Source organism: Eumetopias jubatus, unplaced genomic scaffold (assembly GCF_037043125.1).
Source record: "Eumetopias jubatus isolate StellerSeaLion01/CBP00866 unplaced genomic scaffold, mEumJub1_p1.0 scaffold_15, whole genome shotgun sequence".
Classification (NCBI taxonomy): Eukaryota; Metazoa; Chordata; class Mammalia; order Carnivora; family Otariidae; genus Eumetopias; species Eumetopias jubatus.
This window is the reverse complement of record NW_028274821.1, coordinates 87100165-87119176: the sequence shown is the minus strand read 5'-3', so window position 1 is coordinate 87119176 and position 19012 is coordinate 87100165. Positions and strand designations below refer to the sequence as shown.

Sequence of the window (19012 nt, the reverse complement as noted above, 5' to 3'; positions counted from 1 at the left end):
CTCCACCTCACTTGCTGTCGGTACCCGGGGAGGCAGCCCGCAGTGTGTGCGCACGCACGCATGCGTGGGAGAGATGGATGGGCAGAAGCTGTTCTGGGTCCCGAGGCAGCTTGGGAAGAGCCTGACTTGAACTTGGTGAAAAGCATGTTGGCATCCGATGGGCACTGGGCTAATGAAGTGGGTGGGATTTGTGTCTCTGAGTTTTTTTTAGCCCTTTTCCGGTAGGGTTGGGCCACAGTAGCTGGCACTTATGAGTGATTGGTTCTTATTGGAACAGCCCCTGGGATTTATCGGGTTCTTACCAACAGTCAGGCATGGTGCCAGACACTTCTCACGCATTGTCTTATTTCGTTCTCACAGTTCCTCTTTGAGGTGTGTATTATTTTTCTCCCTGTTTTATTGATAAAGAGACTGAGGCTTGGGAAGTGACAGTCAGTAGCAGAGCCGGTCTGTCTGGTCCCAAAGTTTGTTTTTATGGCTCACCTTCCTCCTGTTGACAGAATCTTCTCTAATCTCCTTGTGGCCGTTCAGCCTCTGCTTGCATACCTCCAGTGACAGGGAGCTCTCTATCTCTTGGAGTTACTTCTCCCATGCGGGGCATCCGAGATAGAAAGCCCTCTCTGGAGTTCTGTCTTCGGTTGGTTACTTGAGAACAGGTTCCAGTTGGGCTGGGACGTGGTTATGGCTGGGTTTCTCCAGCATCTCTTTTCCCAGGGAATTATCCAGCTGTTTTGTTTGGGGAGAAGAGCTACGTCCTCCTTCCGTTCTCTCAGCAGCCCCTACCCGGTATTCGGCCCTTTACATGCCCTTCGTCACGTACTGAGTAAGTCTGAGCAAACTTGATGTTGAAACCCTAGTGGTATCTTCATTAGCATGGAGCTGGATGTCTTAGTCAATGCAATAAGACAAGAAAAAAAGAAGAGAGAGAGAGAGAGAGAGAGAGAGAGAGGTATAACCACAAGATACCAAGGGAAGAAGACACACATGGTCCTGCCTTTGTGGAGGTCAAAGCACTTTTCCATCTAGCTTCTCCCTTAGCTTAAAAAAATTTTTTTTTTTTTTTAATTTTAAGTCCTCTCTACACTCAGTTTGGGCCTCAAACTCACGACCCTGAGACCAAGAGTCGCATGCTCTTCCGACTGAGCCAGCTGGGCACCAGCTTCTCTCAGCTTTGTCCACCCTGTGAGGCTACCTGTGGGAAGTGGAGGCTCAGACAAGGAATTCACCCACCTGCAGTGCCACGGAGTGGAGGGGCTGTGGTTGGCTGAGGTTTAGTGATGTGTGGTTTGTTGGGTATTTGCCTTCAGAATCTTCATTGATGTTTCTGTCTCCACTTCCCCTTTCTGATAAGCTAACCTCTGAGGGATGAGGGCCCAGAAAGATTGGACCCCAAGCATGTCACCTTCCCATCCCCTGAGTGGCCCCCTGAGGGACCGAGTAACTGCTGTTCTGTTTTCCCTCTGCTGGCCCCCATTTCATGGCATGGGATACATTATAGAACACTGCCATTTGCACAGGTGGACACACCATGGGACCTCTGAGCTTGAGAAAGACCCCACTACCCACCTGAACACTCATTTCCTGGCCGTCAACACTTGGGTGGATGGAACTTCTTTCCATTTGCAGTCATCGTTACTGATAATACAGGACCCCGTTTGGTCAGGCTCTGTAGATTTCCTCATTTCTTTGAATCCATAGGACAACCTGGCCAGGTGGGTACTGCTGGTCCTCCCATTTTACAGCTGAGGAAAGAACTAATATTAATACTCAGAGAGTATTAGTCACATGCCTAAAGTCCTACAGCTGGTGAGCGGTGGAGTTAGTATTTGAATTGAGATCTGATTCTGGAACCTTGACACCACAGTGTTCTGTGAAAGTGCTCTTCTTGACATAGAAGGTATTCCTAAATATTTGTGGAATGGATTAGTGCTTTCTCGAATATCTGAATTTATGCATCTCCTGTGTCTTCTGCTTGGCACACTCTCCCCACCTGGCCCTCCTCCTTCACCTAGTTAGCCTCTTTTCATGGCTTCGGTGCACCACTTCCTTCTGGAAGTCCTCCCTGATCCCACCAGCCGGATTAGCTGCTCCTCCTCTGGGTTCCTGTAACTTCCCATGCTGTTCCCAGTTGGAGGCTTACCATGCTCATTGTAGGCTTTGTTGACAATCTGTCTCCCTCATTAGATAGCAAGGAGTTTGTCTAATTCCCTCTTGAATGCCCTCTGCCCCATGGTTGATAAATGCGGGCAAGATGAAACATTTCTTGGCTAGCATGGTAGAGCCCCTGACACCCTCACTTGACTTTGGCTCTGCCCCCAGCAGTCATTTCGGATGGTCCTGAGCTGGCTGATGGGAGGACATGAATTTCACACTGGGTCCTGTCCTCAGCTCCTGTCTCTTGGTGGCTGCTGGGGTCGGCCTGGGTGGTGATGCTGGCTTCTGGGTGGTCACGGAGGAAGAGGCTCTGTCAGGAAGATCTGCTTGGGCATCTCGAGGTCCAACTCCAGTCCGGCCACAGAGGGGGAAGTCGGTGGTGGGTTCTCAGACAGGCCGAGGACAGGGCTCCAGGGCTGTGGTGGTGGGCACCTCCCAAGGTGCACGTGCCATGGCAGAGTGCCCCGTGTCCTCAGTCCAGCCTCGGTGCTCTGTGCGTTGGGCTGAGAGCAGGCGTGTGTTGGGGAACACCCAGAATGGGGTGCTGCCCTGCGGCCTGGGGGCAGTTCGGACAGGTGGCCCGGGGCCCCAGCTCCAGTGGGTGGGGTGGGGATGAATAGAAGGGAAGGGAGGCGAAGGATGTTGCTGAGAAGTGCGCAGGAGTGGGTGAGTTCGTGTGAGGGGGCTGGAGGTTAGTGCTTACAAAATCGCTGTGCTAGATCAGCTGCCTCTTTGCCCATCCCGACGACAGCAACCGTCAGAGAGAGGGGTGAAGTGTCCCCAGCGCAGAGGCTACCAGGGCTCAGAGGCCAGGCCACTGGAGCACGGAGCTGGGTGTTCAGCCTCTGTCTGGTTCCCGGGCAGGAGGATGGGGGAGGTCGGACAGGGCCCTGCGCGGTGGGAGGTGGCTGGTCTCCTGCAGCATCTTATAGCTTTGGGGGTCCTCCAGGCTGCCTTTGACCCTCCCTTTGATCCTTTTGTCCTTGTTCCGTTGGCCTGGGGTGTGGCCCCGGCCAAGGCAGGGCATGGTGCGGGAGCACAGCCTGCCGCCTGCCCCCCTGAGTGGCGGCGGTGCCCTCCGTGGCAGGCACAGCGCCGGGCCCCTGCGGTGAGCCCGGGGTAGGTGTGGGTAGGCCCGGTCCTGCCCTGACTGGGGTGGGGTGGGGGGGGACCTTGGCACCCCTTCTCCACCCTCCGCAGCTTGGCTCTGTGTTCTTGGGTTCTGGGCTCCCAGAACAAGCCGCCAACTGTAGGCTGTGGGCCGGGAGGGAGGGCCTGGAGGGGATGAGAGGGCTTTTGTTTCCCTGTTTGTGTCTAGATGGGAATCGACTTCCTCCCACCGAGCTGCGGGAGGTATAAAGGAAAGGGCAGTCCCCAGTGGGCGGGTCTTCAGTCGGCCTTTTTTTTTCTTTCTGGCATTTCCCTGGGGCTCCACTTCAGCCACCTGCCTCCTTAGGCCCTCCTGCCTCAAAGCACGCTCTTCCCCAGCAGACCTGGGTCGCTGAGCCTTGGTTAAATATTTGCCAACTGAGAAGAGCTTTAAAGGCAGCTTGGCCTCAAAGCTGCCTTGGCGATGGGGGGCTCCCCAGCTGACCTCTGCCCCCTTCAGCCTCTTTCCTGGGCCCCCGGCGGCCGTTTGGGCACCTGAAATGGATGGCCTTCCCTCCGGGGGCGGGTGGCCTTCCCCACTCAGCACGTGTTTATCGGGCACCCGCCTGGGCCAGGCACGAGCTGGGGGGCCGGGGAGACAGCGGGAACAAGGTCTCTGTCTGGGGAGCCTGGTGGAAGGAGCAATCGTGAGAAGTAGGGCTGTGGGTGGTGGAGGCTGCGGGCACTGGACCTGCCGGGGCTTCCGAGGAGGTGATGTTCGAGCCTGGGGAGGAGGAAGAGGAGATGGCCAGGCAGAGGGGGAGCTCTGAGAGAGCATTCCAGGCCGGAGACCCCAAGAGCCAGTTTTCTGGGCACTAAACTCCCCCGACTTCTTTCTCTTCCCTCTGCTCTCACGAGGAGCTGGGCCACAGCCAGGACTGTGGGACCTCGTGTTGCTCCTTCCCCATTCTCCCAGCCTCAGTTTCCCCATCTGTTCAGTGGAGAGCTTGGACTTCATCTCAGAGGGCCCTCCCCAGGAGCATATGCTGTTGTAAGCATACGTCACTGGCCATTAATAAGAGGACACTCCAGGGCAGAGGTTCTACTGGTGCCAAAGATTAAGATAACAGCAATATACCTTTATACTGCTCACCCAGCCCTTTGACTATTAGCAACCAAAGCCGGCATCTCCTGAGGCCCCTTGTCACCAGTGAGGTGTGTGTGTGTGTGTGTGGGGGGGGACATATTATGCCCATTTTACAGATGAAGAAACTGAGGCCCAGAGAGGCTGTTCTAAGCTCAGGGTTTGCTTCTTGCTTCAAGCTTGGCCCTGGAACACACCTGCCTCGGTGACAAACCCACTCTTCTTTCCCAAAGCCAGTGCTGCACTGGCCGCTGGGGATATAGAAGGGAGCCAGGTGCCACGTCTGGGCAGGGCAGCTGCCAGGTGGGTGGGGAATGTCCTGGCAGAGAGACTACACATGTTTCCGAGCTTTGTCTCTGCACACTTCTAGGTGTCGGGATAGAGCAGTGGACACACTCTTACCTGTGTGACATTGGACAAGTCACTTCACCTTCCCTTGAGGCTCATCTATAAAGTGGGTTTGAGAATAAATCTGGGTGGGCGCCTGGGTGGTTCAGTCGTCAAGCATCTGCCTTCGGCTCAGGTCATGATCCCAGGGTCCTAGGATGAGTCCCGGCATCGGGCTCCCTGCTCACTGGGGAGTCTGCTTCTCCCTCTGCCCCTCCACCTCTCCCCCACTCATGTGTGCGTTCACGTGCACGCTCTCTCTCTCAAAAATAAATAAATCTTTAAAAAATAAAAAAAAATCTGGGTGAGGGTTAAATGCAGTAATGTTGATGATAACTGTTAACATATGCCTCTGTGCCTGTTGGCTGGTTAAGTGCTATAGGCATTAGCTCAGGCCCCAATTATTATTATAATTACGCGCAAATGGGCAAATGTTTGAGTGGGGCCTTGAAGGCTGGCTAAGACTTTCAACTGTGACAACGAGGGGGAAGGGGCTTCCTGCTGGGGGGCACAGCACGGGTGAAAGCATGGAGGTGGGGGCCTGCGGTAAGTAGGAAATGGCCAGGATGGGCCCTGGGGAAGGAATTGGGGCTCAGAACCTGGCGGGTCCTGGATCTGATTCAGGGTGGCGTCTGCGGGCTACGGTGTGCCAGGCCCTGCGGCAGGTGCCAAGAAGGTGGTGATGGGTGAGGTCCCCGGTCTCCTGGGGTGTTGGAGGCCAGTGACAGCCTCCCCGAAGCACTTTGCATGACCGTCCTGTATGTTCCCATGGCGCGGGGAGCTTGGGTTCAAGCCCCAGCTTGGATTCAGGCTCCTCCGCCTGACAGCTGGCTGACCCTGGACAAGTCACTGGGCCTTACAGCTTCTGGTTCCTCAGTGGGGGTGATAGCCATACCCACCTCCTGGGGCTGCTGCCAGGGCTCACGGTCAAATGCAGTAAAGCCTGGGAGGGAGCAGCCAGCGTCACGCCCGATCCGCTGTGTGACGCTGGGTAGGCTGTTTCACCGCCCCGCGCATTCTGCCCTTGCTGTGCACTGGGGTAATGATAGCAGACTCCCGCCCCCCCCGCCCCCCACCGACCCCGGGCTGTTTTGATCTCCCCCGTGGAGTCCCTTGCACGAGCTGGTACGCTATCAGTGATTGTCACGATCGGGCCTTGGCAGGCTGAGGGCTGCTGTATTTATGGGGACAGGTTTTTCCTTCTTAATAACTGGCCCCAGGGAAGGGGTGACCAGCAGAGGGTCCCTTCAGGGCACCCAAGGCGGGCGGGGAGGGAACCTCGTGGGTGGCAGTCACCTTCCTGAGCAAGAAGGACAGCGTTGTGCATATCCTCTCGTTCCTGGGACCGGGCCACAGCCCCTGGGCTGGGCATAAGCCTCCCTTTCTGTGGTGAGGGATCTTTGGGGTGTGTGTGGGTGGGGCGGCCCTGGCTCTAGATCGCTGCCTCTGGCTTCTCGCTCTGAGGTTCCTACTGCGTGCCAGGCCCTGTCCCAGATGTGGTGGGTACTGCCTGGGGGAGTCCGATGGGGCACGGGCCCTTACCCACTGTGGGATCAGTGGGGGGCTGTGGAAGTAAGTGGCGGGGCACTCACTGAGCGGGGGGCATCCTAGGGGAAGGTGCGGTGCAGTGGGTGGCTGAGAAATGGGCTTAGAGGAGGAGGAAGGAGTGTTCCTGACCTGGAGAGCAGCCTGCGCAGGACCCCACTGTGAGGAAGAGCATGTAGGAGCCTGGGGGGATCCTAAGGAGTTCAGTCTTTGTCCCAAAGGCAGTGGGAGCCATGGAAGGTTGTTGCGCAAAGAAGGTTCAGGGAGAGAGTTGTAACAAAAAGATCCTTGTGTCTCAGGGGCGCCTGGGTGGCTCAGTCGTTAAGTGCCTGCCTTCGGCTCAGGTCATGTTCCCGGGGTCCTGGGATCGAGCCCCGCATCGGGCTCCCTGCTCGGCCGGAAGCCTGCTTCTCCCTCTCCCACTCCCCCTGCTTGTGTTCCCTCTCTCGCTCTCTCTCTGTCAAATAAATAAAATCTTAAAAAAAAAAAAAAAGATACCTGTGTCTCCTATATGCGAAGGATCCAAAGGAGCCAGGAGTGGAAAGTGAGTAGAAATTTGGAGGCGGGGGCAGGCCTAGGATGGGAATGGTTTGGCTGGGGGGCAGTGATTAGCGGCAGAGTCGGGGCTCAGCTGTACTGGCCTCTTGACCGGTCCCTGGTCAGCTAGGAAGTCCACCTCACTCTGATGGCCTTGCCCTGGGGAATAGGGCATGGCTGCGGTGGGAATCTGCTTGGGCCTAGAGTGGGGTCCCAGGGACCTGCTGATGCCGTGCAGGTACTCTGAGCAAACTCTGAGGGTTATTTGTGGGGTGACCTTGGATGGGTCCCTTTCCCCCTCTGGCTGCAGTCTCCCTTCTGAACAAGGACTGGCTGGTGGAGGAGGGGGCACTTAGCTGACTTAACCCCCTCTTGACTCTGGCTCTGCAGGGTTCCAGCTGTTTGTTCAGGCTCTTCTCACGGGCGGTCTGCCAGTCCCCCGCCTCTGCTGGCTCACAGAGCCTGTCATTACCCGCCCCCCCAACTTCCCCCTATTACAGGTCCTGAGCGGGAGCCATGTCAGCCTTTCTGACAGTGGCCACCCACAGGGCCCGTGTGGCCTGGAACCTCTGCTCCCAGAGGCTGGCAGGTGGGGGTAAGGTGGGTTTGTCCAAACTCTGGTTCTGTGGTAAACTCGGGCTGTTCTGGGTTCCTGTCATTGACAAGCTGTGTGTCTCCAGACAAGTGACGTAACCTCTCTGAGTCTCCGCGCCGTCCTCTATAAAGCGGGGACAACACATGAAATGACACGTGTGAACATGGAGCACCCCGTTGGGTATAGAGGAGGTTCTGCCGGGATGTGCTCATAGTGATAGCAGGGTGGCCAAGTAGAAGAGCCCCGGGCCGGGCCCTGGGGGCCTGGCACACCAACCCAGCTCTGTTGAGACATGCTGTATGACCTTAGGAGGGTGTCGCCACCTCTCTCGACTGCAGACTCCCTCTGCTCTCCTAGGTGGATGATGGAGATGGTGGTACTTTGGATGACTGTGTGACACGGGGAAAACTCAAGTCCCTGGCTGCCTCCTCTCCCTCCCCACCCCGGGCCTTCTCCCCAGTGCTCTGGGAACCAGGTAGGCAGGTTCCGGGCCGGCCCTGCCCTGCAGGGTGCTGCCTGCCTGGTTTCAGTCGGCAAATCTCTTTCAGCTCTGAAACCGGGCCGGGCCTCGTGGGGGAGGTGTGGCCCTGGGGCCCTGCTGGAGGGACCGGATGAGCCCGGAACAGGTCTGGCACGTTGCCCTCAGCTGGGGCCAAACCAGGGCTGGGCCCAGTGTGAAGCCCCCCACGTGGTTGGCACGAGGCTGATACGATCTCCGCTGGAGATTGCCCTCTTCGTCCCGGGGCCCCCTGGTCAGTGTGGAGTGGGTCCTGGGCCTGGGCTCAGGTCCCACCTCTGCTGCTCCCCAGCTGGACTTGGCAGGGATTCCGGCTCTCCCTGTCTGAAATGTTCCACCAGTCCGGACACCACCTGCCCCAGGGCCGAGTCACGGATGGGGGGCATGATCTCGGCGTGATAGGTGCTGGGCTTTAGTAGGGCCGCGAGAAGGCATTTGAGGCTCTCTGGGGGCACTGCTGTGCTCCTTTCTCTCATCCTCAGCTCCACGAGCCCCTACTCCTGTGTGAGCCTCACTTTTGCCATCTGCACAGTGGGCCAAGTCCCCCAGCCCCCGAGAGTCTGCAGGGGACTGCAGGCTACCCTGGGGCCTTCCACAGTCTTGCCCAGCCCCCGCTTTCTGAGTGCAGGAAGCAACGTGACCCTTAACGTTGTCAGCTTGGAAAATCAGCGATTAACGTTCTTCTGGTTGCCTTGGCTACTGTTGGTGCTGGTCCTGGGGCTGGGCTGGGCCAGGGGTTGCTCAGCTGGGCCAGGGGGCTTTCAAGGGCCTCTCCTTGAATTACAGGAACCTCGGACAATAGGCGCTTTATAGGAGCCCCCGTTAGCAACATGCCTCTCTTTGCCAGAGTGAAGTGCTTTATGCCCGTTTGCTCATTGATCTTGATCTTCTTATAACCTGGTCAGGCAGATACTGTCGTGCTGTTTTGCAGAGGGGGAAACAGAGGCTCAGAGAGAGGAAGTGCTTTGGCCAAGGCCACACAACTAGTAGGTGGCAGAGCCAGGACTTGGACCCAGAGCCCGTGTGCCCAGTAGAGATGATGCCTTGTACCCAGGTAGTGTTGATGCTGAGTCCTGCTCCCGCCCTGCCCCGACTTCCCTCCCAGTCCTTCTGTCCAGCCTGAGGGGCCTGTGGTCAGCTCTGACTCAGAGCTGACTCACCAGCAGCTCAGAGGAGATGCTGAGACCAGCATCTTGGTCCCCTCCTGGGGCCAGGGCAACACTGATTAGATCATCATTGAGATTTTAAATCAGCTGAGCCAACAGGGACCCACCCACCCATTTTACAGGTAGTACAATTAAGGCCCAGAGAAGATGGGACAGGTAAGGATCCAGTAGGTGTGAAGGTTCCCTCCCAGCTCTCACCAGATGGGGGCTGGAGACTCCAGGCTTCGGTCCTGGCTCTGAGAATCATTGTGTGAGCTTGGGAAAGTCACTTTGCCTCTCTGAACCTCAGTTTCTTCATCTGTAAAATGAGGATAGTAAAGTGTGCTTTGCCTGCCTCTTGGGACCAGGCAAAGACCCCAAAAGAAAGTTTAAGGCAGGGCTTTGGAAACTGTATTGTGGTGCCACATGGGAGGTTGTTGGATGAGGAGGCTTTATGGGGTGGGGGCTTTGTACAGGCTTTGAAACCTACCTCTTTCCCCTTCTGGGCTGTGCGTCTCTGAGTAGGTTACCAGGTCTCTCTGAGCCTCAGTTTCCTTATCTGTAAAGTGGGGTAACAGTATCTGTTAGGGTTCAGTGGGCTGTTGAACATGCATAAGGTTTTAGTGTTAGGCATACCTGGTAAACTCGGGGGGCAGAGTTAGGAGACCTGGATGGTAAGGGGTGCCTGTGGGTCATCACTCTTGATAGTCCCAAAGGATGCAGCCCTTGGAGATAGGGTTCCAGTTATCTGGGGGCAGAGTCATGCTAAGATCCACAGAGATACAGTTGCAAGATCCTATATTCCATTAGCTGGCTGCAAGGCTTCACTCCAAAACAAGGTCCATGAGAGAGGGAGAGAGAGAGAGAGAGAGAGAGAGAGAGGGAGGGAGAGAGAGAGTGTGTGTGTGGGCGTGCGTGCGTGCGTCACACTGGCCCCCAAGTCCTGAGCCAGATGGAGCCCACTACCCTCATACTGCAGACTTGATGTGGAGATGCAGGCCCTGGGGATGGTGCAGTGGCCCCCTGATGTCCCAGAGCACAGTGGTGTCTGGGTGCAGATTGGGACACTCAGGTCCACTCCCAGAATTCACGGGCTGCCTTCTTGGGCTAAAGAGGGAATCAGAACCCCACAGGTAGGTGCTTCCAATGACAACCCCATGGAGATGCTCAGTAGGTTTTTGTTGACCTACAGGTGAAATGACTTTTCTTGAGACATTAATCTTTCCAAGCATTGGCTTATACACCTGTAAAGGGGAGGGTTTTATTCAGCTCCGGGGCCATTTGAAGAATCCGAGTGTGTGCATGGGGCCTGAGTCTGAGTGGGGTGAGCTTACCACCTAATTCTGCAGGATATGCTCGCAAAGGGGCACCGGGTGGGCAGCGATGCACCCTGGGCACTAGCAGAGGCTGAGGATTACACCAGGAGAGCCTCTCCAAGGTCAGGTGGGAAGCGGGGTTCCTTCCTGCACACACCTGGCCCGGCTTTCCCACCCCCTTACCTTTGTCTGAGCCCCTCCTTCCTCCTAGTGGGCTCTCCATCTGTCTGGCCTGTCAGCTGAAGACATACCTATCATTATTTTGTGATTCTTGTCCTGGTTGTTTTAAAAAAAAAGTCTTTTCTGGATTTTTTTCAAGCTGTAAAAATTATATCTGCTAATAAAAATTTCAGTCTCTTATGGCTGTGATAAACTGAGCACTATTGTGATTACTAGTAACATCACAGTAACACTTAGGGAGGGCCTGAGCCCAGCGCTTCTGAGCTATCCCGCCATCACATTGCCCATTTTACAGCACCTGCTTGTGCCAGGCTCACCCTCCTGGGGTTTGCAGTTAGATCTCAGACGGATCGGAGCATCCCTTCCCTTCCCCACCTGAGGCTCTGAGCGGGCCGGGTGGCCTGTGGGGCTGGGCTTGGGGGCTGGCAGAGCGGGAACTCCTGCCCCCGGCCTGCGCTCCGCACCCAGAGGCTGGGAGCCTGGGGCTGGAGGGCAGGCTTCCTCTGTCTCCGGCCCGTGTCAGCTCCTAAAGCAGCACCCGAGGCTGAGTCAGTGCAGGAGGAAGGATGGATGAGAAGGTGCGGAAGGTGGGTGAGGCGGCACATGGCCTCGGATTGCTCCGCGCCGGCATCTCTGTACCTCCCAGCCGTTCCTGGGCCTGGGACCCCATAGGGGTTGGCCCTGCCTCTGGGGATGGAGCCATAGCCTGCTTCCTGTCTGTCCTTGGTGGGAGGGATGTCCTGTGGGGCCCTGTGGACCGTGGTCAGAGCCAGGAGCGGGAGGGAGTCCTCAGTCTGTGGGTCGAACCCCGACTGCCTCAGTCTGGATGTGTCATCTCTGGTGAGCCTCTCATACTCTGTGACTCAGAGTGCCTTTTGGGGTGGTGAGCCTTGATCTCAGTGGCCCTAAATCCATGGCACGTGGTGTCTTCAGAAGCCATGAAATGAGGCGGAAGAGCTGGTATGGGCAGGTGTGGAAGGGAGAGGGGCCTCTGGGGCCTGGGGGACCAGTCACAGACACCTAGGCAGTGATGCAGCAGTGGGGATTTGAACTGCCCAAATCCCTGGGCAGCTCCAGGGAGACAGCCACTGTAGGGTGGCAAGAAGAAAAAAATGGGGTCCCGAGCAATGCTTACAGGAAAGGGGCTGCCTGGGCCCTGACCCCAGAACTCAGCAGGCCAGAGGAGCATCCAAGGCGGGCACGCGACTGTGGTGTCCCTCTGGGTTCTCTGGCAGCGTCGGCCAGACAGGCTGCTGGGGACCCTGTTCAGGGCTTCTCCCCTGTGAGCCCTTCATAAATCCCAGGAGGGGACTGCACCCCCTTCCCCAGCCTGCCTCTCTGAGGTCTTTCCAGCCCCCAATCCTAGGGCCCCGAGTCCACATCCTCTGTCTTCCTGTGGCACTTCCTTTGTACCAAGCACAGGGCAGTTCCTTCCAAGCTGTCTTAGGACATCTGTCAAGAATGTGCTCAGTGCTGCCCTTGCCAAGAAGCCATCCTGCGGCCCTGCTTCCTTCTACCCCCCCTCCGCCCCCCAGTCTTCCCTTTCTAGCCCTTTCTCGGCCAAACTTGGGCTGGGCGCACCCAGTTTCCTGGCACTGCCTGGCACCCTCCTTCAGTCCTTAATCCCTTGATGAATGATGTCACCCCGACCCCTGGCCTGGTGGCTTCCCCAGTCCTGTGGGGCCCGGGGCAGAGGGGACACTTAGTAACTGGCAAGTGGACACCCACCTTGCCCAGCACCTGCCTGTACCAGGCCACACGGGGGGAGCAGAGGGGATCCAGCGGTGAGCAGAAGGGGTGCCAGGGCCACCCTCCATGGTGTGCAGTTGATCCTTAGACAGATGCTAGCTCCCCGATCCCTTAGGCTCCCGAATTGGGAGAGCAAGTTTGGGTAGTGAGAGACCCCATGCTATGATCTCTTTGGTTCTGGAATTTCAGGTCGCAAAGGGTTTATCAGAAAACAGATCCTTATCTATATAGTTCTCGAGTTTGGATAGCGAGGCATGCCTGTAATTGCAGTTGGGTGAAGTGGGGGCCAGGGCTGCTGCCGTCTGTTTAGGGGTACAGGGTGCCTGGGGCCACCACCTCTTTTCCTATTCCATTTTCTGTTTCAGCCCATACCCTCTCCCCTCTCCACCCTCTGCCTGGGGACTCCCCCCCCCCCGCCCCGCCCCGCCCCAGTGCTTGTGCCTTGTGCCCTCCACTCCTAGACCCTGGTCCCACAGTCTCACTCCAGTAACTTGTCCGCATCCCATTGGGAGGGCTACAGTGGATTTTCTGGTTGCCCCCTACCCCACCTGGTCCTTCTTCGTCCAGATACTCTAAGCCCATCAGCTTCATCTTTGCCTTCTGGCTCCTAATGGATCACCTTGTTCGGGTTTTCACTTCCTCAGCCTCCCCAGCTTCCTCTCCAACCTACAGTCCACCCACCAGCCCCTGCCCCAGGTCTTGGTGCACCTGATGGGATGATAGCATGTTGCCTTGCCCTTCCCGTCCTTCTCTCCAGTCCAGCCCCGGGGCCTTCTAAACCCAGCCACCCCTTGCTTGGATGCGATATCTGGGTTTTGCTGAGAGCATGCTATGGCTTAGACAGAACTGGCTTCGAGTTCTGGCCCAGGACAGCAGCTTCCTTCTGGGCCTGACTTCCCAAGGGTCAGGGCAGATTCTGGCCCTTCTGGAAAGCATGCTCTGAGGCTGGGCGTACCAGGGGCTGGTCAGGCCTCTCAGAGCTGCGGCTGAAGGACCCTCGAGATCCTGCATGCGGGGGAGAGTATCTGTTGGGTGTCTGGCTGCTGGGGGCAGAGTCGGGACAAAGCCCTGGGCTGAGGCCGCCTGGCCTGGTGGCTGAGACCCTGGCTCTCCAGTCCTGGGTCTGCAAGCCACCTCGTCCCTAAAATGGGAAAACAATAGCACTGACTCCCTAAGGATTTCATGAAGATTCTTCGGGATCCTGCATGCAGAACTTGCCCGCCCACTGGCTCAGGTTAACGCTAAGTGGCAGGAGCTACGATGATGGTGGTGGTGATGTGATTTATCAGTATCATTGTCACCTATGATCCCATTTTCTCTCTTCGGCTCCGGTTCATTACCCCTTCTTGCCTGCTCCCCCCACTCCTCCCAGTCCTGCCTCGTCGTTTTTCAAAACAATTCCCGTGGTCTTTGAGAGAGTTCTGGTTGTTTATGGTTTTTAAAAAATAGGCATTCAAAGCAAATTCCTCATTTGTTCTCCCCTCCTCTCCCCAGATTGGAATCTGGACAGCCATGACCTCATTCCAGGAAAGGGGACCACAGGCAGGGTCTGTGGAGAGGGGTCCTTGGGCTGAGCTCTTCCAGAGGGAGGAGTAGAGGGAGTGAGCCTGCTTGAGACCCTGGGTGGGGATGTGGCCACATACTTTCAGCCCTCCTCCCTGGCCACCACCTCCGAGCGGGGCGCCTGGACTGCATCCCAGCTCCACCACCCACTGGCCGTGTGACCTTGAGCCAGTGACTTAACCTCTGTGGGTCTCAGCGCTTCTGGGTCTTCTCTAAAATGGGAATAACACCAGCGCTACCTCACAGGGCTCGTGAGAGGATTAAATGAAATGCCGTCCTAGCTGGGTGCTCTTGAGAAGCAGAGACCAGCCGTAGGAGGGACGGTGTCTCATCAGCCCCTTCTTTGAGAAAGGGCCAGGTCTTCAAACCTGGAGTCCAAGACTGGCAGAGGTGGCAGGGCCTGTCCACCATGGAGTCTAGTCTTAGTGTGCAGGGAACTGAGGCCCAGAGAGGGGGAGCCTCGGAGTGAGCCGGCACAACCCCAAAGTCGGGACTCGAGCGGCAGCTTCTTGGGACCGGGAAATCTCTCCCAAGGGCAGGGCCTCCTTGTCATAGGCCTCAGTTTCTTCATCTGTTATTAGGGAAGCGCCGGCAGTGCTGGTCCTGAGCGTCTGATGTGTGCTGGGCGAGCCCTGGAGGCCACAAGAGTCACCTTCTCTGTTCAGAAACTGCTTCGGCAACAGAGAAGCAAATGGCCAGTGGAGGCAAAAAGGTGGTTAACTTGGTAGAGGAGTTAATTTTAGAATGTTTATTTTATTTTTTTTATTGTGGAAGGAATCACGGTTGTAAAATAATTCAAATGCTGTAAAAGTGAATAAAGCAGAAAGTGCAATTCACTCGGCCCTGCCATTCCCACACCCAGAACAGTTGGGGAGTGCTGCCTTCCGGGACCTTTTCCTCCGTCTCCAAGCGTAAATAATTTATAGGCACAAATAGGAGTGATTTTAAATGAAGTAATATTCAACACGCGGTTCTGTAACTCGCTCTGCTTTACGTGGCTGAGTGTGGGCGCCTTCCCCCTGGTGGTACCTGTAGGTTCCCCCCGCCCCGGCCCAGGTGTCCTGGGAATGGTCTGAATCAGCGTCCCCGGACGCGCATCTGGCTCGTGTCTGCTCATTGGCTGGGCGAATGTATACACCTGCTCCTCCGGGGGCGTGCGGCGGCGAATTCCTAGAGGAGTGAGCGCGGCATCCCGGGCCCCATGTGAACCCTTAAAATTGTACCCCCTCAAGGCCTTCCCGATTTCCAGCACCCAGGGCTCCGAGTTGAGGGGTCTTTTCCTCCACACCCTGACTGGTCTGCTAGCAGCTGCTGGGTGGCTGGGAGGCTCGGCGTCTTTTCACTTGTCTGTTGGTGTCTCGTGTTTTCTCTCTGGTGATTTCCTCTGTCTGCATCGTTGCCCGTTTTCCTGTGCGAAAGTCCACCCACTGTGTGCAGGGAATGCACCACTCTGGCCAGGAACGCGAGGCCGGTGAAGGCAGAGCGCTGGAGCCCACAGCTTCGCAAGCAGGAATTACGGAGCTTGGCCGATGCCCCTGGGGGCAGGGCGGCTCCTCGCAGGGTACCGTGGCGACCTTACAGCCCTGTTTCTTCTTCCCTTTCAGAGAAAACCGGGAAGATCCTGACGGAGTTCGGCCGTTTTTATGAGGACCAGTATGGCGTGGTTCTCTTCAACAGCATGCGCCACGAGATTGAGGGCACGGGGCTGCCGCAGGCCCAGCTGCTCTGGCGCAAGGTAAGAGGGGCTGGGCCGGGTGCAGGGCGGGCTCCCGCACGGCCTCAGTTTACCATTGTTGCCTGGATGGTCTGTAGGGGCCCCACCCAGCGTGTTTTGTTTTTTTTTAAGATTTTATTTATTTATTAGCACAAGAGCGAGCGAACGAACGAGCAGGGGTGCGGGCAGGAGGAGGGCCGAGCAGGAGGGAGAGGCAGACTCCCCGCTGAGCAGGGAGCCCGATGCGGGCTCAGTCCCAGGACCCCAGAATCAGGACCTGAGGCGAAGGCAGACGCTTAACTGCCTGAACCACCCAGGCGCCCCCCACCCAGCTTCTGAGTTGGCAGATAACCCAGTGGCCTTGCCAAGACCCCTCCATTCACCATGGGGTACGGGGTACTCCCTGCCAGCTCAACCCCTCCATTGGGAGAGCTGGGGCTCTGGAATCATCTTGACATGCCTGGGTTCAAGCCCAGCTGCTCCTTTTTTTTTTTTTTTTTTAAGATTTATTTATTTCAGGGGCGCCTGGGTGGCTCGTTGAGCGTCTGTCTTTGGCTCAGGTCATGATCCCAGGGTCCTGGGATCGAGGCCTGCATTGGGCTTCCTGTTCGGCCGGAGGCTTGCTTCTCCCTCTCCCACTCCCCCTGCTTGTGTTCCCTCTCTCGCTGTGTCTCTGTCAAATAAATAAATAAAATCTTTAAAAAAGAATATTTATTTGAGAGAGAGAGTGCACGCATGTGTGCCCGTGAAAGTGGGAAGAGGGGCAGAGGGAGACGGAGAATCCTCGAGCAGACTGCGGAGCCCGATGTGGGGCTCGATCTCAGGACCCTAAGATCACGACCTGAGCCAAAATCTAGAGTCGGACGCTTAACCAACTGAGTCACCCAGGCGCCGCTCCTCTTAAAGGCCTTATGCCCGTGAGCAAATCATCTCACCTTGTGGATCTTAGTTTACTCATCTGTGAAATGGGGTAAGAACATCTGCTCAGGGTGGGTGGTAAGAGTCAGCTGGGCGCCTGGAGCAGGGAAGGTGCTCGGTGAGCTCTGGCTGATAGTTTCAGCATCACCAGCCTTGTCATTAGCCTGTTATTAACAGGATTGTGTTTGCCCAGTAAATATTTGTGGAGGGACTGGAAGCTGTGTGACTCCGGCCTACAGGTCAGCATGGACTGAAGGAGGCACACAAGGCCTCTTGGGAAGGTGCCCCGAGGTGACTGGCCCCCGAGTGGGGCCGGGGGCGGGACTGGCAGAGAGGAGGTGAGGGACAGTTGGAATACGGGCTGGGCCGTGAGTGCCCAGCTGGAAGCCGGCAGCCCCAGGCCTGAGCCTGTGGGGTGAGGAGCTAGCTCTTGCTTCTTCGGGGGAGGTACAGGGGGCCCTGAGTCAGCCCAGGGAAAATCTAGGGCATTCCTGTTCAGTGACCTTCACGTTCTACCCCCTGAACAGCCCAGGGGTGGCAGAGGGAAGGGTGACAAGGAGGAAGGGTGTCGGCCCCACCTCTTCTTCAGGTGGCCTGCCCTGGAGTGGCCCAGCAGCAGCCAGAAGACTACTTGGTCCTGGCTGGTGGCCCCGGGGCAGAGTGCCCGCCAGCTTCCCTCTGGGGAATTGGACTGGCCGAGCTGATCCCTCTGGGAGTGGGTTCCAAACCAGGTCAGCCAGGCCACCCCAGTGCCGCCGCTCGGGTCCTTCGTGGCTGAATTCCGTGCTTGGTGGGCTCCAAAGCTGCCCTTGGTCACCTGGCCGCACCTCCCCACCCAGTCCTGTCGGCTTCCTCCCAGCTGCCGGGGTCAGCCTGTTCGCGGGCTTCGGGGGGCCGGGGTCAGGACCGCAGGGGAAGGATGGAGGCTGCAACGCTGTGGTCTAGGGGGAGGGAACTCGGGGGACCGGGCCCAGAGCTTCTTGGTAGCTGCTGGCTTGGGCAGTTGAGTCAACCCTCAGGGGTCGGTCTCCTGACCTGACAGGTGGGTACCTCCTGTGGAGGGCTGTGGAGAATGAGGGGAGCAGGTGGGGTGGTTACTAAGGGATGCAAGTCCTGACTTGCTGGGTAACCTCCAGCCCATGGCCTCACCTTCCCGAGCCTCAGTTTCTCCGCCTGTGAACTGATACCCAGAACCCGCATCATGGGCCAAAGGCATGAGAGTAGCCTGGGGAGGGAGTGGGGATGTCCTGGGGCCTCCGAAGCCAGATGGGATTCGGATCATGCGGGAGGGGACCAGTACGGGGCTCGTTGAGGTAGCAGAGCAGAAAGAAGAGCCTCAGAAGGCTCCAGACTTGAGAAGGTTAGGGTGGTTTCCTTCTTGTCCCCACCCTCTCCCAAACCCAAGTGGCGGAAGATGTGTCCACTTACCATGAGACCAAAGGGGCTGGAGCTGGCTTTTGGGACGTGTTACCCTTTGTGTCATTCTCAGCGGGAAGGACAGCTGGAGGCATCACCTGAAAAGAGACAGGTGGACCCACGATCAGGGCCACACCCTGAGCCAGGGCATGTGCGGGGCCACGCTGGTCCCACAGACACTCGGGAGACAGACTGTAATACACGACAATCTCGGTGCCACGAAGGAGATGACAGAGTGAACTCAGCCTGGGTGGGGTGTCTGGACTCGTCTGGGTGGCCCACTAGGGCTTCTTGGAAGAGGGGCCATCTCCGCTGAGGACCTGCCGGGAGGGGAGAACATCCGAGTGAGGGAGCAGTGTGTACAGCTGGGCCTTTCAGTGGCTCGCCCAGGATGGTGGGGGCAGGATGCGAGCCAGGTTCCAGATTCCTGGCTGGGGTGGAGGGCAGGCCAGGGCTGTGTGCCAGAGCCTCGGAGCATCCCGTGACCCTTTGTGTCTGGTCCCTTGGTGTCGTGGCCCCCTCCCCACCCTGTGACAACAGAGGGCCGAGGTAGTGCCCGGACGTGTGGCCTGGACTGGGGCTCTGGCACGTGCCCACGCGTGTGGTGCCGCAGGCGGCCCGGGTCCCAGTGACCCAAGACAGAGTCGTGGTGTCTGACGGCACGAGGCTCGAGAGTCACCGCGGGAGGGACATCTGTAGTAATGCTTTAATACCTGTTGTAGGAACACCGCAGTGACACGTCAGTAAGAGGAGTAAGAGGAAATCACCCCCAATCCCTGAAAAGCAGGGATTTTTGGTCCCATTTTGCCACTCAGGAAACTGGCCGTTGTGATAAATCAGGATGATATTATAATAGAAATAACAATGTTAATTGTCATAATATCAATTGTTTTTATTAGAAATAATACAGTAGCAAGAGTAAGAGTAAAAAAACAGAAATTGTGTTAAAAATAGCAGTTATGCTATGTGGGCGCTGCTCATCCAGCTGGCTCGACATCGCTCGCAGGGGTTACACTTATGTCCACACCTGCGCTGTGGACACA

The 19012-nt window shown here is 57.0% G+C and overlaps 1 protein-coding gene across 3 annotated transcripts in view; it reads left to right on the top strand.

Moving 5' to 3' along the window:
• NIBAN2 (niban apoptosis regulator 2) overlaps window positions 1-19012 on the top strand; it is a 56637-nt gene that overhangs the window by 15832 nt on the left and 21793 nt on the right. For all 3 annotated transcript variants that reach the window (XM_088019131.1, XM_088019130.1, XM_028107840.2), the window contains exon 2: window positions 15526-15656. In XM_088019131.1, coding sequence (XP_087875257.1) covers window positions 15526-15656 — 131 coding nt within the window. The remainder of the gene's footprint in view (window positions 1-15525; window positions 15657-19012) is intronic.